At 41.7% G+C, this 24,523-nt stretch overlaps 2 protein-coding genes across 7 annotated transcripts; one reads left to right on the forward strand and one right to left on the reverse strand.

Annotated features, from left to right (window-relative positions):
* Positions 1-1,162: 1,162 nt before the first annotated feature.
* On the reverse strand, positions 1,163-11,915 carry LOC112231053 (WD repeat-containing protein 5). Its single transcript, XM_024397578.2, has 14 exons — positions 11,690-11,915; positions 10,881-10,968; positions 9,308-9,416; positions 8,789-8,862; positions 8,567-8,656; positions 6,919-7,008; positions 6,690-6,773; positions 6,478-6,533; positions 6,184-6,230; positions 6,004-6,079; positions 5,693-5,726; positions 4,315-4,389; positions 4,106-4,193; positions 1,163-3,965 (listed from the first exon to the last, which is right to left on the reverse strand). Exons 2-14 carry the CDS (start codon positions 10,950-10,952, stop codon positions 3,865-3,867), a joined length of 996 nt encoding a protein of 331 aa, XP_024253346.1. The 5' UTR covers positions 10,953-10,968; positions 11,690-11,915; the 3' UTR covers positions 1,163-3,864.
* A 1,898-nt stretch (positions 11,916-13,813) lies between these two features.
* Positions 13,814-24,479, forward strand: brd3a (bromodomain containing 3a). 6 transcript variants are annotated; one of them, XM_024397580.2, is made up of 12 exons: positions 13,814-13,910; positions 15,489-15,850; positions 15,972-16,109; positions 16,307-16,436; positions 16,574-16,737; positions 16,824-17,195; positions 17,324-17,452; positions 17,964-18,152; positions 18,627-18,695; positions 19,765-19,988; positions 20,101-20,378; positions 21,989-24,479. In XM_024397580.2, the coding sequence occupies exons 2-12, from the start codon at positions 15,650-15,652 to the stop codon at positions 22,096-22,098; spliced, it is 2,004 nt and encodes a 667-aa protein (XP_024253348.1). In that variant the 5' UTR covers positions 13,814-13,910; positions 15,489-15,649; the 3' UTR covers positions 22,099-24,479. The 6 variants fall into 6 exon arrangements, with proteins under 6 accessions (XP_024253348.1, XP_024253347.1, XP_024253350.1 ...); XM_024397579.2 differs by having other exon boundaries at positions 13,815-13,944; XM_024397582.2 differs by having other exon boundaries at positions 13,815-13,944; positions 17,964-18,137.
* Positions 24,480-24,523: the final 44 nt, after the last annotated feature.

Here is a 24,523-nt window from a genome sequence, read left to right on the forward strand (position 1 = left end):
CCCAGACCGTCCACTCTGACAGGAGGATGTAGGCCTGGTGAAGAAACAGAGACCCTTGCCTGCTCCACTGCCCAGCCTCCCCTCACCCTCAGAGGAATCCACACCCTGCACTTCTCTGGATAACCCAGTTTCAGTTAAGTCAAACTGAAATGTTAAATATGTAACATTATGTATAAATCTGCTATATGCCCATATTGCGCATTTTGTTCTTTCTATGCTGCAGCTGCTGCATAACTATGCATCAAGCATTTCTCCAAAGATTGTCCAGAGATAGTGCGGTTTCGTTGTTATTATAAAGGGGTGGTTAAACCCTGTCCCGAAGGACAGCAGACTGCTTTGGATTAACCATCAACTCTAGCAGAGCTCCAGGACCAAGTTCATCAGCCCCACATGATAGCAGACTAGAGAGACTTAAACAGAGGAGGGGTTGACCAGTGAGAATAGGGAACTTGGTGGCTGTAGGAGAGCTGTGACTTCCCCCTAGTGGAAGAGATGCACAACTGCTACATTACTTGAATTTTGTACAAGTATTTAATCAGAAAAGGCACTTTTTCATGACATTATCAATATGAATTTTCCTCTTTGGTCAGACAAAACCTCAATTGAATAAGTAGCAATAACCACAGCAGGATTGATTGACAAGTCCTTAGTCCAAATCTAGTTCATGTATTTTAGTGAGGTGGATTAATTTTCATTAGGTCTTATTTCAAACTATTCAGGAAACAGAGAAATGACTGCCGTGTTCAGGCCAATTCTGTCTAAACAGTATTTTTATCTGGTCTAAATGGTAATTGTCAGTCAGGAAAAAACTACTGAAAATGAACTGGCTCATTGTTCAAATGATTCTAACTTAAAGCACTAGTAGAGGTAGTTCTCTGGAACATGAGGTCAAATCAGACTGGCACCCCAAATAAAAGTTCAGAAAAATAACCACATTTTGATGATTATCCAACTGTTTTAAATGTACACCTAATCTCCTCTCTTGCGTATGATGTCTCCTTTTCTGAGCTTGATTGGGTTCATGTGATTTAAGCCCCAGGTATATATATATAGTGTATGTAAAAGCCATACTCAGATGTGCAAGCTCACTCCCTCCTGCAGGAAATGGACTGATATGAATACTTAGGTAGAATAAATAGCTTAGAAAAATGCTTTATAAACCATAAAGCTCTATTTTGTCTATATGTATATGTGTATATATTTATAAATATATATAAATCCCTTCCATACATTTGTCCAGTCAATTTTAGCAAGAGGGAGACAACTATTTCAGTTGAAACTATTCTGAGCCAGGACAGATTCCATCGTGTTATAAGCAGTAGTTTTTTGGTGTAAAAAAATGTAATCTGAGTTCTACCTTGATTCTCTAAAAGTCAACCAGCAGAATACCAGCAGCTCAAAGCCCTAAGAGAAGGTCCCTTGCCAGCTAACAGCAGTTATATATGGGACCTGAAAACATAGCAAAAAAACTGGTTTCACTCAAATTACACAAAAAGCCCTCCAAAATGGATTGTTGCTAAGCTACTTGTACATTCAACAATGTTATCAGGAGATGCTGACCTCATGACACAATCACTGCTTTCTTTGTTCCATAAACAGTCAAAAGTAATGGGGGGAGAAAAAAAACACAAAAAATATATATTTTTGTACAAACGTAATTTCATCCCTTGCTCATGTACTCTGTTCCCCCCCTCCCTTTTCCTCGTGTGGGCTGTTGTATACATTGTTTTGAGTTAATGTTGATTTGAAATGGGGCAGGAAAAAAAAATCTGACCATGTATGGTCAGGGTGAGGAGCGGTTGGCAATGACACCCTGATAACTGTCATCTATACTTTGTGGCTTTTTTGGCCTATCGTTACAAGATGGGATTGTCCTCTTTTAGATTGTTTATTTTTAGGGAGATGGAAAACAGCATCTGTTCTTTGTGGGTTGTTATCGGATGTTCTTTCATGGAAAGAAAAAAATAAAAACAAATCTCAAATTAAACTTTCTTGATGCTCCTCGTCTTTGTGCTGTTGTGTTGTACTCTCTCCTAATAGGATATTACATTTACTGTCCTCAGTCAAAAGGTTACAGGGACTTTGTTGAGAAAGTGTCACTGACAACCACATTTTGTACATCTTAAAAAAAAAAAAAAAGCTCTTTATTAAGTCACAAGTTATAGCTGTCAAATGCAAATACATATTCACAAAATCCAGATTGACTAAACGCATATACAGAATTTCATGCAGCCCTTGATACCACTGCAGTGATAAGATAACCCAGAAAACAGGAGAGAGCAGGAAAAATGACCATTTGGGGAATGAACTACTAGCTGTTAAGACAAAGATAAAGAGAACGATACAGAAAGACAGCTAAAATATTACTTGTCTAACAAACAATACATATGTTGTAGTAATATAGTATGTACAGAATGAAGAGCACAAAATAAACAGGTATTTGGTCACTGCTATGAAATCACCACCAAGTTGTGTTAAATGTAATGACAGCCAGACACGGAGTTAGTACCAACTGAACGACAATGGACTGGAAGCATCTCCAAATTAAATATTCTAGAATAATCATTCAAATGAAAAACAGCCTCTTTAGCTTTCATTACTTTCTTCACAAACATTACTTTGAATTATTACCTTCTTGAGTATAGCAGGATTGACTTGAAACCAGTAAATATACTGGCAGTACAGGTAAGTGCACCTTCAATGTAGGCTCTTGTCGATACACTTCACAACCCACCAATCATCTCACTGACTTGTCACGGTCCCATTTTACATCCAATGTGAATTCTAAAAAGCATCAGTTGAGCTCCAACACTAATGTACAGAATCAGAATACATCTTGTAAAATGGAGAAGTGAGTTCAAAACAAGGCAGTGCTTGCTGTTTCAGAGCATAGTGTCGATATCAAACTAGAGAAACTGTCAGTTGAGTGACTTGTAGAGAAGTGGTTGAGGAAAATGCTGTCAACACTATAAACTCCTTGAAATAGACTATATGCCTCTGGAGGAAAACTCCCAACATGGTTATGGAAATCCCCCTGATGACGACAGAAAACCTTTTAACCGTCTTCAACACCTTTCGAGCTTTGAACAGATTCCTTTATAACAAATAGAACATAAAACCAATCTCAGGTGCTGCCATGCATGAGACTTTTTGTTCCAAAGCCTCTTGGTACTGACTGTTTAATTACCAATATTGGAAATATGACAGTTACCGCTTATCATTCAGCCTGGTTTTAGAGCCATCCGTGCTATCATGTCAACTCCATGTTTGGCAAGACAGCACAAACCAATCTGGGTCCTGGCTACTAATCTACTATATTCTAATGAGATTTACAGTTGGTCAAAGTGAGATGTCAGACACCAATGAAACAGTCCATTACTCTGAAGGGAAAAAAAACACCTGACATGGGGGATAGGAGAACTTACTTGAGGCCAATGCAATCTGGCTTGATTGGTAAAATATAAGATCAAAACGTGTATCAATACTAAGACACCTACAGAGATTAAATCATGAGATACCATATGACTACTTTCCTCATGAAGGACAAAAGTTGATTCTCGTATTTCAATTGAAACACAAACATCCAGCTCACAGTAACAGTAAGGCAGAGATGGTAGAGCATGTAAGGGCACAAGCAAGACCAAGTAGAGGGTTGTGGTGGTTTGGTTGGGGTTTGCTCTGGTTCTGGAGGAAGGGAAGGTATGTGGTTGTGGTGATGTTCTGAACTTGCATTCATTTTGTTCTTCCAGTTGAGGCTCAGTCCTCAAAGCATTCGGGCCCAGATTTCTCAGCAGAAAGTCCTCTTTTCCTCAAATGAAAAGTTAAAAAAATAAAATAAAATAAGCATGCCCAGGATGCAGAGGCTTAACAGTCGCTCCTCCACAGTTTGATAGTTTTGTCGTTTTCTAGCGCCGCAGACGCAATGATGTTCTCTGTGGGGTGGCAGGCAGTAGAAATCACCACATCTAGACACAGAGGATGGGAGGGAAAAGAGAAAAGCAGAATTAAACAACAGTGTGTTCAAACAGTGAGATTGCCACCATGTATTTCACCACAAAGTAAAAGTCATCCGTTTCATCAAGCTCTTGCCATGACTCTCCTCTACCTGTATGACCCTGTAGTTTCTGTACGATCTCCTTGGTCTGCAGGTTCCAGATGTACACCATGTTGTCCTCCGAGCCAGAGACAATCCACTGTGGGATGCAGAGCATAAGGAAGAGAAGGACACTTCAGAAGAAGCTATGGGTAAAAGCATACAAGTCAGCTTCTTGAAAATCTATTTCTAAACATGCATGCAAGAGGGGATGGGTTTACCTTTCCACCTGTGACAGAGAAATTAGCAAATATGCAGTACTTCTCGTTTTTGTGGCCGGTGTATGTTTTCAAGCACTGGAATGAGAGGGGAAAACGTATTGAAAAGAACATGTAGAGAATTGAAACATTTCAATCAAGAGTATTCCTATGTTTGGATCAAATTGCAACAAGAGTGAGACATCTGACACACACTATATATACACAAAAGGATGTGGACAACTTTTCAAATGAGTGGATTTAGCCATTTCAGCCACACCTGTTGCTGACAGGTGTATAAAATCGAGCACACAGCCATTGAATCTCCATAAACAACATTGGCCTTACTGAAGAGCTCAGTGACTTTCAAAGTGGCACCGTAATAGGATGGCACCTTTCAACAAGTCAGTTCGGCAAATTTCTGCTCTGTTAGAGCTGCCCCGGTCAAATGTAAGTACTGTTATTGTGAAGTGGAAACATCTAGGAGCAACAGCAGCTCAGCCGCGAACTGGTAGGCCAGACAAGCTCACAGAACAGGACCGCCGAGTGCTGAAGGGCGTAAATATTGTCTGTCCTCGGTTGCAACACTCACTACAGAGTTTCAAACTGCAGAGTTCCAAACTTCCTCTGGAAGCAATGTCAGCACAATAACTGTTCGTCGGGAGCTTCATTAAATGGGTTTTCCATGGCCAAGCAGCCGCACACAAGCCTAAGATCACCTTACGCAATGCCAAGCGTCGGCTGGAGTGGTGTAAAGCTCGCCGCCATTGGACTCTGGAAACGCGTTCTCTGGAGTGATGAATCATGCTTCACCATCTGTCAGTCCGATGGACAAATTTGGGTTTGACGGATGCCAGAAGAACACTACCTGCCCCAACGCAGACCAAACTGTAAAGTTTGGTGGAAGAGACATAATGCTCTCGGGCTCTTTTTCATGGTTCGGGCGAGGCCCCTTAGTTCCAGTGAATGAAAATCTTAACACTAAAGCAATGACATTCTAGACAATTCTGTGCTTCCAACTAGGTGGCAACAGTTTGGGGAAGGGCCTTTCCTGTTTCAGCATGACAATGCCTCCATGCACAAAGCAAGGTCCAGAGGAACTTGACTGGCCTGCACAGAGACCTCAACTCCATCGAACAACGTTGGGATGAATTTGAACCTCGACTGTGAGCCAGGCCTTGTCGCCCAACATCAGTGCCCGACCTCACTAATGCCGTAGCTAAATGGAAGCAAGTCCCCGCAGCAATGTACCAACATCTAGTAGAAAGACTTCCAGACGAGTGGAGGCTGTTATATCAGCAAAGGGGAGGGAGGGGCAACTCCATATTAATGCCAATGATTTAGGGATGAGAAGTTCGACAAGTGGGTGTCCACATACACTACATGGACAAAAGTATCTTACCTTTCCTTTGCTGTAGTCCCAAAGCTTCAGGGTGCTGAAAAACAAAAACAAACCACTGTTAGAAGACAGAATCCCAAAATCAACAATAGTGAATAATTCATTTGCATCTATGAGTGATGAAGAAGCCTTTCTTTATAGATTTGCTTGAGCGTTCCTTCCCATTGAAATGAAACTTCTTGGTCTAGTGGTACTGGACAGTGTAATAGGTCCCCCTACTGGTGCAATACTGCATGACAAGACTGTGGTACTGGACATGTCACAGCCTACTTCATTTGAGGGAAAGTGACAGTGCTCTACAGTCTAACACTCACTTGTCCAATGTGGCAGCCAGAATGTATTTGCCGTTTGGTGAGAACTTCACAAATGACACGGGGGGGTTGTCATCATCTGCACAAGACAGAAAATTTAAGAATTTACTCCCAGAAAAATACTATAAAATGTGATATTTCCTATATGACACAGATGAGACAATTCTTGCTGGTGAAGCTTACCAATTAGTGTTTTCAGACACTGTCCTGATGCGGTGTCCCAGATCCGGCTATGGACAGACAAGAGATAAACATTTTCAGTTTCATACATTTCTCCACCAATATCACAAATGATATAATGATTTAATACATTCAAATAATACTCCTCATAACATTCCTCATATTTGTTACATTGGCCATCATATAAACTCAGATGTTCTCTCAGGTCATTAAGTTACTCTTACAGGCATTTTGTGAGTCAATATCTTTGCCAAGTACATTCAACAAAACAGGAGAAAAAGTGTTAATTTCCCTCACCAGAGGCCATCGTAGCTGCTGGACACAATCAGTGAGCCATCTCTGTTGAAATGGACCTGTACGGCAATATAGATCAGAGATCTATTCACACTTACCAGAGGGTGTGATAATCAACTACTACATGCTCATAAGCAGAAAACCTATTATATGAAGTTGAATGTTTATAAGATTCATATAAGGTGTGCCCGTGCACAGATGGGTGCAGTACTTACAGCAGAGACGGGGTCAGAGTGGGCCGGCAAGGTCTTCAAGCATTTGCCAGTTTTTACATCCCATATCCGCACGCTCTCGTCAAACTAGAAGAGAACAATTCATGTTAGCACACAACTATGCAGCACATATTCATAACTCCTTGATGGAAATCAGGGTTAGCAATAACATTTTCTATGTAAACATATACAACAGGAATTCTGCATTAGTGTATTAGTAGGTAGGACTCACCGATCCAGACACGATGAGATTAGACTGGGGGTTGAAGTTGCAGCAGAAGACATAGTTGCTGTGGCCTTTCAACGTCTTCAAGCATTTACCCTGCAATAAGGAAAGGATTGGGTTGAAATTAAACATGTTCACGGTATGAGCTCATTATGCCGTGGATGCTCGATCGACCATAGAGGGCACCGAATCAGCGATTATGATGTATTTGCAGAGGAAGCTGTTAGAGCAATGGCATGCTAGCTGTTCCGGGAGAGACTTCCAGTCATTCTAACGCTAGATAGCATGGGCTCGCGAAACCACCTCTAACTTACTTCATACTGGACGCAGAGACATACAAATGGTATCCATGAGTTCATCTGACTCTGGGGAAGTAGAACGTCTCACACTACCCCTTTATTGACAGCATGACATGGGTGAAAAATGAATCCGTATGCGGTGTACATTTTTATCATGTGAAGAATGTTCATCTCGTCTTTGTGTCATAAATAATCCTTGGTTCCTGCCTGTGCTTGGTAAAGATATGAGAGAGGGCGACATGACCCCCCCCCCCTGCATGTGCCAGACACATGCAGGAACTAAGCCTATGAACCATGCCCATGTTTAAAAAAAAAAAAAAAAAATCATACAATGTGATTTTCTGGATTTTTATTTTAGATTCCGTCTCTCACAGTTGAAGTGTACCTATGATAAACATTACAGACCTCTACATGCTTTGTAAGTAGGAAAACCTGCAAAATCGGCAGTGTATCAAATACTTGTTCTCCCCACTGTATATATATATACATTTTTTAAATAATTAAGCCAGGCCTCGAACCATCCCGTTCTGAGCTAATGACCCATCATTTTACCTCAATAATCTAACATTCTAATAAATGGAGTTCATATACAGTGCCTTCAATATCTGCCAATTCATTTCCATCAATATTGCTGTTTATCATTTACTTTATGTAGCAGTAAGCGATAATGATAACTGTCTTCTGGGTAGACAAAGACTTTCTCCAAAACCTTCTCTATTAAATGTTAACAGAAAAGTAGGCTTACCTGGAATAATTATATCATTTTTATCAATCTGATGGGCTTTTGGTCTGTCATGACATATGCAGCAGCAAAAGCATCACTTGACCAGCACAATCCTCTCGCACTTCATTTTCTATTTTTTTCCCCCAGACATCAAAAACATTCTTCTGATGTGATTTAAGCATCGATATGGACTCAGAACACCCCATTTCTATTGTTTCTATATAAATAATTGTAATTGAGGGTGAAAAACATTTTTAAAAATGATACAGAAAACGTGTCTATTTGAGAGCCAGGAAAACAATTGAGCAGCTTGCAACATGTTTCAAAGTGTAAAAGGAGCTCCCATGCTAGAAAAGGTTGGAGACCCCTGCCTTAGAATATGCTCTTTCCAGTAGGTAATATAAACGTAAAACGTCTGACCGGCATGAACCTCGCTTTTTGGTAAGCTCCATTCCGGGGAGATTACTTTAAAAAGAGATATTACAAATGTAAATAAATACGACACCAAAATAACGCTCTCTGCGCTTCTAGTGTTAAACTGCCGCAAACCAATTTTCCATTGTGGGACAAAGTGAAATACTTCTAGTACTATATTTCGGAGAAAAAAAACTACCCATCCTGCCTCTCTTACCGAGCTGACGTCCCAGATCTTTAGCGTCTTGTCATCAGATGCTGAAACAAGTAGGTTGGAATCTGAGGACCAGGCGACATCCGAGATACCCTGCAGATGAGAAGTGAAAGATCAACTTGGTTAGTCACACTAAAAGCACTCACAGCAGTGAAAAAAATAGAGAATACTTTCAAGGCACTGTACATAATCACTACAAATAGTATAATGGAAACTTGAACTCACAAGTTTGTGTCCCGATATTGTTTTCTCAAACTTTCCATCGTAAGCTCCCCAAATTTTTATCAGTTTGTCAGCAGCTGTAAAACATATATTTCAAGGCAGGGTACTTTAGCATTTTCAACTGAAATATAGTGTTACCATGCAAGATTATCAGATAATTTACATTGAAAAGACATTGTATTTAAAGCAGAGATCTGCGACTGGAGAAATAGCACCACTGGCTGCCCCAGGTGCATTTGTTATTGTTTTGAGTAAATGTGAATACAGCCTGGTAGTAAAAAATGCATCGTAGTACATTCTCTGCTGTTCTGTCACGCTTGCAATAATGTGCAATGATGTTCGGTGTTTGAAGTAATGTCTTTGTTTTAATATTGCAAACGGACGTGGCAGTTTCACTGCTATGGATTGCATCTTTAGTTACATTTTATTGTAACAACTTGTGCATGCACCTATCAGGCCTAATAGTAATATTCAGTAGACCTACTGTTGTAAGACCACCTAAAGCACTCATCATAAACTTACATGAACTGGCAAGCCACTCTCCACTGGGACTGAACTTGACAGACGAAACTGCTTTTGTGTGGCCGGCTAATGTGAATTTCAGGGTGTAGTTAGGCTTGACTGGTGCTGACTAAATAGGGGAAGAAAACAAACAAAACCACATTGGAACCGGAAAGCAATTCCGTTAATATCTGTGGGTGCATTTAAGGCAATTTTCATTAAAAAAAAGGATTTGACACAATGAAAATAGCAGAGACACAGGACAACATATATTTGGCTATTATATATTTTCAAGTAGCAGGCTGTTAATCAACACAGGCCACAACGAACCAATGGGGTAGTAGCCTATCTGTACATCTCCAATGTAAAATATAGCTGCAAGCAGCAATGCCAGGGTTCAAGCTTTGGCCCCACTGCATAGCGTACCACTGTATGAGTCATAATACCCATAAAACCAAGCGGTCAAAGAGCAAAATGCTTCCAATTGTTTTAACACCATTAATTGTTCCCCATTGGAAATTTTATATACAATTAAAATATGGGCTGTGTTTCGTGTAGGATTACCCTGACATGACGTTTTCATAACTGTGTAAATCTCTCCAGCTCTCGGACAAGGTGACTTTATCAATATATTCGCCTGTATTTACTCCTCAAAAATGAAATGCTAATTAGCTGTTAATGTGGATATCATAAAGAACTATAAATGCCATGATCTGGACGAGAAAGGAATGGTGGAAAAACGATTGGAACCATTTCCCTGTTCGATCGCTAGATTTAATGGGTATTATGACACCTCCACTGTGGGGTTATATGGTGAGACCTTGGTCCATAGACGCAATGTATAAACTTTTGTGCAGCTCGATCATTCGGTGCTAGTAGCGCTTTAAGTTCAAAATTCTAAATGACAGTTTATTAGGGAATCCCTAATAAATACAAACACAAAATGGCAGAATATCCATCATGACGGACCTTATGGGCCATTGAGGCAAATTTGTTCCTTGTGAGGAGAGGGACCAATGTACTGAATTTCAGGAGTCTATTTCAAACAAGGTGAGGGATCTGAGCTTTCAAAGTTTGCATTCTCAATCATTTGTTATAGCTCCACCATGTGGCAAATTGACTCTTCGCTAAGCCTCGCCCAATAATGTTGGGTAACCAATCACAGCGCTCCAATAGATAGCTACTATTGTTGAGTCCAACACCTAGGACAGGCTCACGTTTAAATCGTATGAGTCAGTGAAGGCTACATTGAGTTAAAAAAAAAAATTGTTATGTTTAAATGGCTAAATAATTTAACAGTGCACCAAGAGTACTTGCTACTGTGATTCCTGAAATGCAGAGCCTGTTGGGAGTATTTTTCTAATCCGAAATAAAACTTTTGTTACATTGTTAGATCAGCCGGTTAGCTAGCTCTCGGTCTCATTGACCACCAAAAGTTGCTAACGCTAGCTAGCCACTTAATCACTTGTTTTCTAAAGATGTATGTTTGCTAATATAGCAATGTTATGAATACAACTAGAAGACATCAGGATACGATTTGAGGACTTGGACCCATAGAAACATCAGTCGTATTAGGTCTAGCTTGAACCCGTACCTTGCTCTGGCTGGCAGATGCAGATGATGTTTTAGTGGCCTCCGTTTCTGGTTTCTTCTCCTCTGTTGCCATGGCGATAGTGATGGAGCTGAGGGGGCAGGGGGATCAGTTAGTGAAAGCACGCTGGACAACCAGTCTACAAATGAGGAATGCAATTAGAAAGCAATGTTAATATATTATGTTAAGATGAAGATAATGCCAAGTGAAATGCAACGATAGGAAATTGTATAGGTCCAACACAAGACCAATGTAAGTTGCTACCCTGACAGCTAGGTTAACGTTAGCCTGTAGATGAAGATTACAATATTGGATATGATATTGAAACCTAGGTACAGTTATGTTAGTAATGTAAATTACCACCACATAAACTAGCTAGCTTCCTATCCAGTCATGGCTGGCACCGTGTAGCTTAGCTTAGTAGTTAGCTAGCTTGCATGGTGAAATAGTAGAGATAGCTAGTTCTATGCTAGCAAGCTAGCTAGCTAACTGCCATTGCAAGTAAACAAATGACCATGAGTTAGCAAGCTAGCATACCATTAACCGCAGTTGTGGAAGCTAACGTTCAATAGCCCCACTATGGACAGACGCAGGGCCTGTCTTTCTAGCTAGCTAGCTAATGTTGTTTGCGAACACTCGTATGTCTTGTTGGTGATAATGGTTTTAATCCAGGTATTGTATGAATCCTACACTTCGAAAGATAAACTAGTTAATTTGCCTAGCTAGTAAATGTGCGTTATTGCATATGCAATGTAAACTCTGCTAGCTAACGTTAGCTACTCCATTCAAACAAAACAATCAGGGATACTCACGGTAAGGCCCGATGTTAAACTGTAATTGCTCGGCCAACTATTTTCATTTAGACACAAATCTGATCAACTGCACGAATATATTTAGCCTATAAATACGTTTGAATATATTTTCTCCCTAACTGAGCAAGGGAAAATAAATCAAGGGCCAGTTCGTTTTAGTTTTGCCAGAGTTCAAGCGAGGAATGTGGTAGTGAAGACGCCCATTGCGCATGTGTGATTCTTCAAGAGCAGAAGGGAAGAGCCCAACTCCGCGGAAAATCGGTCTCCCTCCAGCAGGTGACGTTTTTTCGTTGTTTCGCCCACCAAGCAAGGAGTTTTTGTTTGGAGGTCAGTGAGTGTCACATTTGGTCAACAAAACATGTATGACTTATTTTCTACGTGAGGTTTATTTGATCGAATAGAAGTGTCGTAATGCTTAAGTTGTTATGAGTGTGCTGATATGAGTAAGACATGTGAAATCCCGTCAACTATAAGAAAAAACACTTTATATATGTTTTATTTTATTTTTTATTTCACCTTTATTTAACCAGGTAGGCTAGTTGAGAACAAGTTCTCATTTACAACTACGACCTGGCCAAGATAAAGCAAAGCAGTGCAGCACAAACAACAACACAGAGAGTTAGTTACACATGGAATTAACAAACATACAGTCAATAATACAGTAGAAAAAAAATATACAGTGTGTGCAAATGAGGTAGGATACCGGAGGTAAGGCAATAAATAGGCGATATCAGTGTCTTGAGTCTCGAATAGGATATATTCAGGACATGAGGCTAGTAGCATAGCATATTTCTCCATTGAATAGAGCCGGTTGATGTCAACAACCCTCATCGAATATTCAAAAGTTTTACAATAATGATATGTCTCGACCAATCCAAAGAAAGGATAGGCGGGAGTAAGATAACCCGCCGTGACGCTTTGTGGACAACGAGTCCCATTGTTATGGCAGAGAGACATGTTTATCTTGTCAGTATATCCATAATCTTTGACACAATGCATACGGAAAGCGGGGAGGGACGCTTTGAGGGTTCTGATTGGAGCGAGATTGGAGTTATGTTTGGCAATTTTTGGACTGAGATTAACCTAGTTACACAGATCAAGACACATCAAGATTAAGTTGAGTATGACTATTTATTAAAAACTTAACCACATAGTTATTATCACTATGTGCAGATCCAGATTTTAGGGCTCCAGAGGATGCAGCGGTCTAAGACACTGCATCTCAGTGGTAGATGCGTCACTACAGACACCCTGGTTCAAATCCAGGCTGTATCACAACCGGCCATGATTGGGAGTCCCATAGGGCAGCGTACAATTGGCCCAGCATCATCTGGGTTTGGCCGGTGTAGGCCGTCATTGTAAATAAGAATTAGTTCTTAACTGACTTGCCTAGTTAAATAATGGTAAAATAAAAAATGAAATCCAGTGGAGGGCAGCTAGGAAAAGGGCACAGGTGAGACAGTCAGGTGGACACAGGTAGAGCCCTATGGGTAGAGTAGAGACAGGAATGAGACAGTCAGACAGATCAGGGGGTTATTAGGCTTGGGTGTCCTTAAAGATTCCTATTCCAAGGGGGACCATGCTGTGGGCCTACAAAGAGAACAACCGAGTTGATACCTGGCTTGAGGACAGGACACTGCTACAAGGTTTGTTGTGTGGACATTGACCTTCACCCAAGTCTCCTGGTAAGACCGGCACTGCCAGGTAGCAGTGTAGAGCCTGAGACGCCCAGCCCTGAGAGGAGGCTCTATAAAACACAGCAGACATAGGGCACTCAACCCAGGTACTCATCCCTCTGTTTTCCTTGAATGTTTACAGGTCAATATAAAGTTAAACTGAGTTGTGAAATATCCATAATAAATGTTAAAATCATCCATTAATGTCATCCATTGCCAGCTAAAGATAACGTTTTAATGTTTGTATTGCATACAGCCCATGCCCTCTATTAATGCAGACTTCAAAGGGGGAGGGGGGGGTAATCAGAAAAGTATCAGTTGTCAGTATATTCCAAATTATTTTATAGTAGTATTATATGCATTATACACTTTGTATAAGGTGTATAATGCATGTTATGGGGGGCTTAGTCTTCAGATCCAGTCAAAATGATCACAAACCGCGCGCCCTTGCGCATGCGCATGGGACTTGGTATACCTCATCTTCATGCTGCTCCTGTACTCGCTCGGCCTCACTCAAATAAAACAGGATCCACTCGGACTACCAGGTACAAGGCAAAACCCCTCGGAGTCATCAAGGAAGTAATACATTCAGATATTTATATTTCCCCCATACTGGAGTTTCTTTAGTGAAAAAAATGCACCTTTCATAATTGAGCTATTTCAATGTTATGAAAAATCTGGTGCTGAAACGCTTGCTAGCATATCAACTAAGCTAGCCAGCTAGCATGCCAATGTTTTTCAACAAAGCTGAATTCTGTGCATTGCAACAATACACAACGTCAATTCTTGTCTTAAGTGAATTATTGTGGCAATATTATCGTGAAACGTTTCAAATAAGAGTAGGGAACCAGAGTTTATTGTGGGTACATACGCAGCTGTGGTAGTAATACAGGCTATCGCTGAAACTATTTGAAAAGTCGGGTGAAATGAAGTCGGCTGTTTGCTAACTAGCGAAAGCTAAAGGGTAATATCATCTGCCCGCCATCTTTTTGGAGAATGTGGAGAATTTGGTTTTGGTGTATACATGTTTTACGAGCCAGTCATGGTTTATACACTAGTCAATATACGTTCATTTTTAAGAGTTAGCTGATAGCTACAGTACACTGGTTTGCACTTGCAACCACGGAATGGAAATGAGAGTCCGCGCGAATTGTTCCAAAAGTGTTCAAAGCACCCCTTGCATTTCCTCCGCGCATGATGGCAAGCATAGTTTGCAAAGTTAGATGGGTTTTGTTATGCTAGTTTAGTTACCTAATTGCAATATTTTGCCATAAGATACCGTAACGTTACGGTATTGTAAAAAAACAAAACACATGTTTTGCTAGCCAGCTACTGTTGGTGTAACTGTTAGTTCGTTTGATTGTTTACGCGGGAGGTAGTACAAAGCTAAATGCTATATACATTTTCCATGGACAAACAAATATATGTTGTGGGTGTAACTTTAAAACTAGTAGCTTCTACTAGGTTGCTGAACGAGATACATAATATATTTGTGGAGTTTTCGTTATTGAAGTATCCTTAGTACAATGGCATTATCACAACGTTATACAGCAATCCAACTACTCAGCGTGAGACTTGTATCTAAATCAGCTGTGCTGTTGTCTCTCAGTTTTGCAGTTTGTTTGGGTATGTATGGAATGACATTAATTACTACTCCATCTCTCTCGCTGATTATTTAGATACGTTGTTTTGAGTTATTCTTTTGTGTTACGGCTCATATTTACTTGTACCTTTGCTCCGTGCACTGTTGCATGATCGCTGTATCAAATGTGCAAAAGACAACTCTATGGTCAAAGGAAAATGGTAATGCCAGACCAAGACCGAGGTGCAGGCTGTAGATTGGGGTCTAGACAATGTCCCTTAAGCCTGGAGAGGGCAACACATCTCTCCAGGGACACAGCCAGCTGTCTGTCAGGAGACATTTGCCCATTACAATATATGGAAGAATTGTGTGATGATACAGAAAAGGCTTTAGTTTCTTTTCATAATTACTACCTTTCATTTCATCCCAGGTATCAATTATTTTTTTAGTTCTTGTACCTGGGTCATGGATTTTTTTTGCAGGGACACTTTACTTTTATGCTGAAGACTCATGATCATCACCCTGTTCTGTTTTTTAATAGATTAAAAAGGTCAGGCCCTGCAATGAGATGCAGTTTCCTTTGGGCCACTAAAGAGCAAAAAGAACTACACAATCCACTGAGGACGCAGTGTCCGTCTCCCACCCTGTCCGTTGCAGAGGTAGCAGTGACTCCTAGAATACCACGCCCTTCCCATCGCCAGCATGTCTGCTGTTACCTCAGCAACCCCGGCCCCTCCTCAGGGAGTCAACCCCCCACCCCCGGAGGTGACCAATCCCACCAAACCAGGTCGGAAAACCAACCAACTACAGTACATGCAGAATGTAATGGTCAAGACGTTGTGGAAGCATAACTTTGCCTGGCCCTTCTACGTGCCAGTCGATGCCATCAAATTGGGACTTCCGGTGAGTAGACTGTAGATATTGACAATGGGCGTTATAAATATCAGAAAGCCTATGCTTATAGGTATCTCACTGTGCAGAAGACTTGCAGCTGACAGATAATTTTGGTTATTCTGTGTATCAGGATTACCATAAGATCATAAAGCAACCTATGGACATGGGAACCATCAAAAAGAGACTGGAGCATAACTACTATTGGAGTGCCAGTGAATGCATGCAGGACTTCAACACCATGTTCACCAACTGTTACATATATAACAAGGTGAGTGCTCCAAGAGTAAATACAGACTGTGTCTCCTAGGGGTCCATTTATTTTGGATTTAAAATGATAGTCTCTAATATGTTTGCAGATTCTCCCAGGGCTAATCCCAAAGCTCCATGTTTTTACATTAACCTCTAGTTTCCGCTTTGCATTTCCCACTCATGTTCCTCACTTGCTGTTTTTACTTTGCCCACCAGCCAACAGATGACATTGTCCTGATGGCACAGGCCTTGGAGAAGATCTTCCTGCAGAAAGTTGCCATGATGCCCCAGGAGGAGGTGGAGCTTCTGCCTCCTACACCCAAACCCAAGAAAAGCAAAAGCATAGGTAATAGGCCACTGTTCATCTGATCCTGATACTATAGACCCCTATCATTTGATAGATCCTTAGATATAGTATTGAAAAATGTAGAGAAAATGGGTACATATTGCCAATAAGATAACCACTAATTGCACCTGCTACAGGTGGTCTGGATGGAAGTGAGTCACCACCGTCCTTCCCTGGCTCTACGACATCTGTGATTGGCTCTTCTACAATGTCTACCATTACCCCCAAAGTCCCAGCTGTGCAGTGCTCGCCCAATGCTCCCATGATTCCCGTCGTCTCACCCTCACAACCTCTTGTCAAAGTAAGTCACTGTACATTTTCCTTCAGGTATATATCATATATATTTTGTCTTTTGAATACTGTGAGTGTGTGTTTTTGTACACCTAGAAGAAGGGGGTAAAGAGGAAAGCAGACACCACCACCCCCACGACATCTGCAATCACAGCCAGCCGGAGTGAATCTCCCAGCCCCGTCTCAGAGGGCAAGCAGGGTAAAGTGATGTCCAGAAGGGAGAGCACAGGCCGTCCGATCAAAGCTCCCAAGAAAGACCTTGTGGAAGGGGAGTTGGGCCAGCATGGCAGCAAGCGGAGCAGAATGAGTGAGCAGCTCAAGTACTGCGACAGTATCCTGAAGGAGATGTTGTCAAAGAAACATGCTGCGTATGCCTGGCCCTTCTATAAGCCTGTAGACGCTGAGGCTCTGGAGCTACATGACTACCACGAGATCATAAAGCACCCCATGGATCTCAGCACTGTCAAAGTACGCACCACAGAACAAAGCATGCACAGTAGTAGAAATCACGTTTACAGTTAACCATTACCTTAGTATTGGCTCGTGCTGTTGCCCATCCGTGCACTGTTTGGATAACACTTGCTGTTCATTTGCAGAAAAAGATAGATGGCCGGGAGTATCCAGATGCACAGATGTTTGCAGCGGATGTTCGAATAATGTTCTCAAATTGTTACAAGTATAACCCTCCAGATCACGAGGTTGTTGCCATGGCCAGAAAACTCCAGGTAGGTTTGGGGATTTTAAAGGTCCACTTTGGGGGGAAAATCTGAAATAACGGCTTTAAACTATATAACTGATCAATGTACCATCATACCAGGTCATTTAATGCTTAAAAACAAGAAAGTGGATGAAAAAGATATTTGGCTACAGAAGTGCAATTTCCTACCGATCTCTACAGCTTCTGTCCAAAAACAAATCCTGTGAAATGACGTCAACACATACAGGTGGAATTACTGGCTAGCTAAAGTGGCTATCTTAGCGAACAAACTAGCTACATCGATTGCGGTGCGTGTGACCAGAATGACACATCGACGAACCACCAAAGGCACACTCCATTTCTGTTTGAAAATTGAGATGAGGGCGGAGTTGGACCGTTTTTGTGCCCAAAGTCGACCTTTAAACCTTTCTCTGGATCACATTTGAAAAATCTATGTAAAATTGAATCAGTTGGTTCATCTCTAATGTTTCTGTCCCTCTCCTTTTCCCCATCATTCCATGCGTGTCTTTTTCTGTCAGGATGTGTTTGAGATGCGTTTTGCTAAGATGCCTGATGAACCGGTGGAGCTGAGCCCCGGTGCAGGCGGTATGGTCAGTAAAGGTGACAACTCGAGCAGCGGTGACTCCTCCAGCTCGGACTGCTCCGACTCGGAGGAGGAGCGGGCCTCCCGGCTCGCCGAGCTGCAGGAACAGGTGGGTGCGGAACAGGTGGGTTTCAGATCCGAGGTCCGTCCGACTACTCCTCTAACCTGAAGGGCTCAGGGATGGCCTTCCTCCCACCTTCTCTTCTCACATCACAGCCACCTTGTCCAGTCCAAACTGTTGTCTGAGACCGAGAGGGAGGGGCTGCCACCTTACATGCAGTCAAACCCCTCCCCCTCCCTTCAGCCACGCAAACCTCTGCTTTCTCCACTGATTCGTCATCTCCCCATTGATAGCACTGAAATGTAACCCTCTACCGCTTCAAATTGTGTATTTCCATGCACCTACTGGCACAGATTGCTTGCATGCACTACTTAAACAAAAGCCTTCTTTTTGAAAACATATCACAATGTAGTTTTGCATAATGGTACCACACAGTAGCTCTTGTCATAACATGGTGTTTTAAAATGGTTTTGATCTGATCTCTTTTTTGGAGTTTTCTATCTTTGTCCCCTTATTTCCCTTTGGCTCTCTTACCAGTGTATCTCTGTGGAGCGCCCCAATGGTAGCGGGCAGGGGGAAAAAAACGGGTGCACCAAGCGTTTTCAGGTGATTTGCTCTTCACTTCCTGGCCCCCTCCCCACTAACCTCCTTATTGATATCAGTTTATCATGATGCCGATATTTCACTTTTTATTTTTGCATTAGTTGGGCAAGCGGTAGAGGGTTAATAGTGGGGGTGGCGAGTAACAGGTGGCGTAGTGCTGTTTGCTGGGTGGTGGCAGATGTGGTGTGTTTGAGCAGGTGTTTATGAGTTTGTATGGTTGTGTGAATGTGTTTGTCTTCCTGGTATGCTTGCTGGCTGACCAACTAGACATACTCCTTTCTCCATTCTCTTGATTGCCTGTTGGTTGTGTCCAATTTAACTTAGAAAGCAATGAATGGAGGAGTATGCAACTTGTTTTCCACTTCCTTGTTAGAACATTTCACTCTCAATCACACCTTTTTTTTTTGTTAAATAGAAAAATAAGAGTTGTATGTTCTAAATCCACAACAATGCTTAATCCACATCAGAAGAGCACGTTTGAGGAATTCTAGGTGTAGTTACTCTTTAATGCAAGTGCACACCTCCAAGAGACTGTTTGGTTAGCAACATTTCTGTAGCGCTCATGTGATTGCAGAGTTTGCTAAACAAATGGCCACTGGATTAATGCAAATAATCATATCATTCTGCCAGGTAGTCAGAGGCTACTTTGTAGTTAACATTTAATTGAGAACTTACTTCTGGTAGAGCTAGAAAGGCCATCATTAGTGTCATCGCTAACGGCTACACAAAGTGTAGATGTGACGCGTGCTCTACACACACACACACACACACAGGAGCTTTCATGTCCCGTTTCAAAAAGTTGCAGGGTAACACTAGTCACTGATGCATTTTGTTCTTGTCTTATAATTAACTTTCAATACATTTAGTTGATTTCCTTTCTTAGTTCGATATATTTTTGAATATTGTTTAATTCCGTTTTAATGTCTGGATTCCACATTTTTGGGCTGTAGCATTGATTTGTTGAAGTTCTTTCTTGAATCCCCATATCTACCCTCTTTTAGTCCCTCAGTGCTTGAAGTGCTAGCATACCCCTACAGCAGGTCACTAACTCCTCCACCCCACCTCTCCCCAGCTAAAGGCTGTCCACGAACAGCTTGCCGCGCTCTCTCAGGCCCCTGTGAGCAAACCGAAGAAGAAAGACAAGAAGGAGAAAGACAAGAAGAAGAAAGACAAGGACAACAAGCACAGCAAAACCAAGACGGACGAGGAGAAGAAGGCCAAGTCTGGGCAGCCTGCCAAGCAGGGCCAGCAGAAGAAACCCTCCAGGAAAGCCAACAGCACAGTGACTGGCTCCAGGTAAGGACTCCCGTTTTCTGATGTATTAGGGCTCTGCCCAGTCTCATAATAAGCAACACCATGAAAAGACACCATAAGACACTCATTGCTGCGCTGGCCTCTGATCTTCCAGGCAACCAAAGAAGGGGGGCCGGGGCTACGAGTCTGACGAGGAGGAGTCCCTGCCTATGACGTACGACGAGAAGCGCCAGCTCAGCCTGGACATCAACAGGCTCCCAGGAGAGAAGCTGGGCCGGGTTGTGCACATCATCCAGTCCCGAGAGCCCTCGCTGCGAGACTCCAACCCAGACGAGATCGAGATTGACTTTGAGACGCTCAAACCCTCCACCCTACGCGAACTCGAGCGATACGTCAAGTCCTGTTTACAGAAGAAACAGCGGAAACCCCAACGTAAGTACTGAAGTTGAAGACCTCGTGCTTTGGACGTCACTGATAGCTTCCTTGTCCTTCATCCTGATATTACTACTACACCCTGTAAATATCTTCTAACCCTACCTTCTCCCTTTACTGTTATTCTCTTTTCCTCCCCTTTGCTTGAATGACTAAATGATAGTTTCCCCCCTTTTTTTATATAATTTTTTTAATAACTAGATTATGTTTCTTCCCTCTACCTAGTTGCACTTCTCCCGGTTGACTGCTAGTTTTTGATATGCAGGTGGTCCCCAACTTTTAACTCCTAAAAATGAATTTTCAGCTGAGCTTTGGTTTATGGTCTATGAGTGCTAGCTCAACAAAATAGCAAAAAATGATGCACAATTGACCTTGTGTACATGTAGCCTAACTGAAGACAAGTACTGTTGCCAGTACCTTGGCATTGTGGACATATATTCTCTATGCTGATTTCAGGGACCTCCTGTATAAAATGTTTCAGGGCCTGAACCAGGTTTGTTGCTGTATTGCTAATATCGGCTCCTACTCGGACCCAGCGTAGTGGAGTCAGGCAGTGTGTCATACCATGTGACAAATAACTCCTGGAGAAACTCATGTATAGTCCTCGCCTAATCACATTTTGTGTGGCTGTATATTTAGAAAGTGAGATGAAGTCTGTTTAATTCCAAGAGTATAAATGCTCGCCTGGGCTTTGAGCCTGCTGCCGTCTGTAGTCCTCCAAGTTGTAGGTGTTAGGCCATAGGCCTTAGCTGTGACCTAGCTAGCTATCACCACAGTGGCTGGGGGTCGGGCAGGAAGGCCATGGTGCTCACAGCGTGCCGCTGTGTGTCTCCTGCAGCGGGCCTCTGGGGGCAAGGGAGCTAGGTCCAAGGAGGAGTAAGGGACAGCCGGAGACGCATAGAGTAAGGGACAGCCGGAGACGCATAGAGTAAGGGACAGCCGGAGACGCATAGAGTAAGGGACAGCCGGAGACGCATAGAGTAAGGGACAGCCGGAGACGCATAGAGTAAGGGACAGCCGGAGACGCATAGAGTAAGGGACAGCCGGAGACGCATAGAGTAAGGGACAGCCGGAGACGCATAGAGTAAGGGACAGCCGGAGACGCATAGAGTAAGGGACAGCCGGAGACGCATAGAGTAAGGGACAGCCGGAGACGCATAGAGTAAGGGACAGCCGGAGTAGCATAGAGTAAGGGCAGGGGCACGTACGACGAGAAGCGCCAGCTCAGCCTGGACATCAACCGGCTCCCAGGAGAGAAGCTGTCGAGCCGCAAATTGTTTACCTAGTCATTTTTGGCAAGAATTTTTTAAAATCCTGTGGCCCAGGAAAGTTAATCTGATCTGTCTTTATGGTTACAAATCTATAGAATCTGTCATATCTGTTGAGTTGGACAGACATGACTAGGAATGGAGAAACTTGAAAGGTGTCACTGTGCATCAATCATAATCAAAGTGCAAGTCCATTTCAAACATGAGCAAAACATTTGTATGCACTATGATATCAAATGTTATTTTTCTTTAGCATTTGAAAATCGTTGACATAAATATGGTGGTATTATATAATACCTTTGGCCACATGTCTCATGCGTGATCCCCTCTCTCTCCTTCCAGAGAAGGGTGCTGGTACTGGTGCGTCCCGTCTCAGCGGCAGCAGTAGTTCTTCAGATTCTGGCAGCAGCAGCTCCAGTGGGTCCAGTTCTGACAGCAGTGACTCCGACTGAAAAGCGCAGCCCAAACACTTGCTGGGAACTATTCATTTAAATTTTTACCCTTTTTTAAAGTAAAATGTTGTATGCAGTCAGTTGTTTCCCCCTATAACACTTTATGAGGAAAAAACAACTAAATGTAATGCTATGTCAGAACATGTCAAGTGTTTTTTTTGTAAATACCTTTGTGGAAAGAAAAAGGAAAAAACATGGGAAATTAGAGATTACTTGACAGGGTTATTTTTGTTTCCTCTACCTTTTCAAAGGGGATGTGTTAAAAACCGACCAAACATAAAACGAGGATTTTGTAATACACTCTTGGATGAATGCCAGATGTCTTTTCATTTCTCCTAATACCATCATCAACAAAGTGAAGGAGTTGCATAGTTACCAAAATGCAGCAGAACCCCACGTCCTGTTGTCCCATCACTGCTACATAAGCAATCATTTGCCCAGCGGGTACTGTAACTGTCCTATTAAGTTACTTTCATCAAGAAATTTTCAAAACTTCTCATCCAGCTTAGTTTTTTTTACCCTTGTAACAAAAAGTTATCTTTTGGAATAGGCCCTTATGTGGATTTTGAGTTGTCACTCTTCTAATCATTTGACTTTCTACAAAAATGATTTGTAATTATTGTTTTAAATTGAATGTTTTATTTAACTAGGCAAGAACACATGGTTATTTACAATGATGGCCTACCGGGTTAACTGCCTTGTTCGGGGGCAGAACAACTGATTTTTACATTGTCAGCTCGGGGTTTGGATCCAGCAACCTTTCGGTTACTAGCCCAACGCTCTAACCACTAGGCTACCTGCCTCCCCCAAGTACTGAACCTCCTTTGCCTCCGAGTGACACATTTCAGATTATTCTGAGCAATCATGTTGGTCGTCTTTAGCAGCATATACAGCCAAATTGAATGGTATTGCTGTTATTCTTTTACTCTATCATAACTGACATGGTCTCTTATTTTTGAACCCGGCAATATATCAAGTTTTAGCTCAAATGTATTTTAGTAGCTGGTCTGAGTGGTTATGAAAGAACATTTTAACTTATAGAATTTAGATATTTACAGATGCTTTTGGTCAGAAGAAATGGCAATACAATAATTCGCTCAACAGTTTGATTCGTTACTCCCAACATGACAACCACTAGGTATGGTGGCCTCTCCTGTACATGTCTTTCCTGGCCTGCCTCTTGCTTGATCTACGATTCTCACTGATGAATGTACTGTGTGTATGATGCCCTGAATGATTGTGTTCCACCAGGTCAGTGACATTGTGTACATCACTGCTTTATATATGATGGGACGGCTAAAACTGTACATAACTGACCTGTGTACATTTTCAGTACACTGGCGTAGGAGCAAGTCTTTCACTTTTGACTCTATTGCAAAGTGCACCTGCTGTCTGTTGGGTCTCTATTCCAAACAGCAGTGCCCTGATCTTTTTCTCTGTCCAAAGTAATGACATAAACAATGAAAGCAGGACAATATTGTGAACTGTGGGGTTTTCTCTGAAGTGCGGGGTATTGATTTGAATGTAAGTCGTTACCACCAGGTAATTTGTTTTATTGTGACTAAATGCCACCGCCTCTCATTATAGTCTTCAGTTCTTTTTTTTCTCCGTCAACTCATCTTTTATTTTTATCTCAGAGAACAAAGAGTTATGTATTCATTTAAGAATATCCCTCATATTCCAACCCTGTAAGAATGCATTTTATTATTTCATGAAGTCTGTCTGAACGATTTGCCTAATGTACAATTTCTGGTCAATTTTTTTTGGAATTGGTTCAAAATAACATTTAAGCCATTTTGGATTTAATTTACTGTTAATAAGTTGATACATTTAAAGATGTAGTCATATGCATTGTTATTTTAAGCTATGGTGGAAATATTTCTTTGATTTTGTGGTAATGTCCTTCATACCAGGTTGCACTTAATTGCAAAACTCCCCAAATGATGTTGAATGCATTTCTCTGCCTATACCAATGTTCTCCAGTACAGGCCCTATCAGGTTTTTCTAAGAATTATGTCTTTTAGAAGTGAAAGACTGAAAATATAAATGTATAGATATATATTCAACTTTTAGTTTATTTCTAGGCCCAGGTCAAAATATTATAATCGTTCCTTTTATATTTTAAAAAGCAAATGTTTACTTTTTATCCTTGATGTGCATGCAAGTTTAATGTAACTTTCTTATACCTTTTTTGAGCGGTTTATTTCAGTCATCGAAACAAATAAGTTCTGTGTAAGTAGTTTTAGTCTTGTTTAATGCAATATGGGCCTGAGTGGGTGGGATTTGGGGACTGGAGGTAGAAGCTAACATTTCATGTAACCGCTAACCTGGAATCAGGTTCCGTTTTTTGTGTGTGTATGTAAATAAATTACAAGACCCTACTGAATTTGTCTCATTTTCTGCATGTCATTGATCTGCTGGACTG

The sequence above is a fragment of the Oncorhynchus tshawytscha genome, linkage group LG33 (genome assembly GCF_018296145.1).
Source record: "Oncorhynchus tshawytscha isolate Ot180627B linkage group LG33, Otsh_v2.0, whole genome shotgun sequence".
In the NCBI taxonomy this organism is placed as follows: domain Eukaryota; kingdom Metazoa; phylum Chordata; class Actinopteri; order Salmoniformes; family Salmonidae; genus Oncorhynchus; species Oncorhynchus tshawytscha.

Coding starts and splice junctions, on each gene's coding strand:
- LOC112231053 (XM_024397578.2), bottom strand. CDS start 10,952: ATGGCAACAGAGGAGAAGAAACCAGAAACGGAGGCCACTAAAACATCA. Junction 6,534..6,689: donor ACTCTGACCCCGTCTCTGCT/GTAAGTACTGCA, acceptor ATTGCCGTACAG/GTCCATTTCAACAGAGATGG. Junction 6,231..6,477: donor AGCAGCTACGATGGCCTCTG/GTGAGGGAAATT, acceptor GTCTGTCCATAG/CCGGATCTGGGACACCGCAT.
- brd3a (XM_024397580.2), top strand. CDS start 15,650: ATGTCTGCTGTTACCTCAGCAACCCCGGCCCCTCCTCAGGGAGTCAAC. Junction 16,437..16,573: donor CAAGAAAAGCAAAAGCATAG/GTAATAGGCCAC, acceptor CACCTGCTACAG/GTGGTCTGGATGGAAGTGAG. Junction 17,453..17,963: donor CCATGGCCAGAAAACTCCAG/GTAGGTTTGGGG, acceptor TTTTTCTGTCAG/GATGTGTTTGAGATGCGTTT.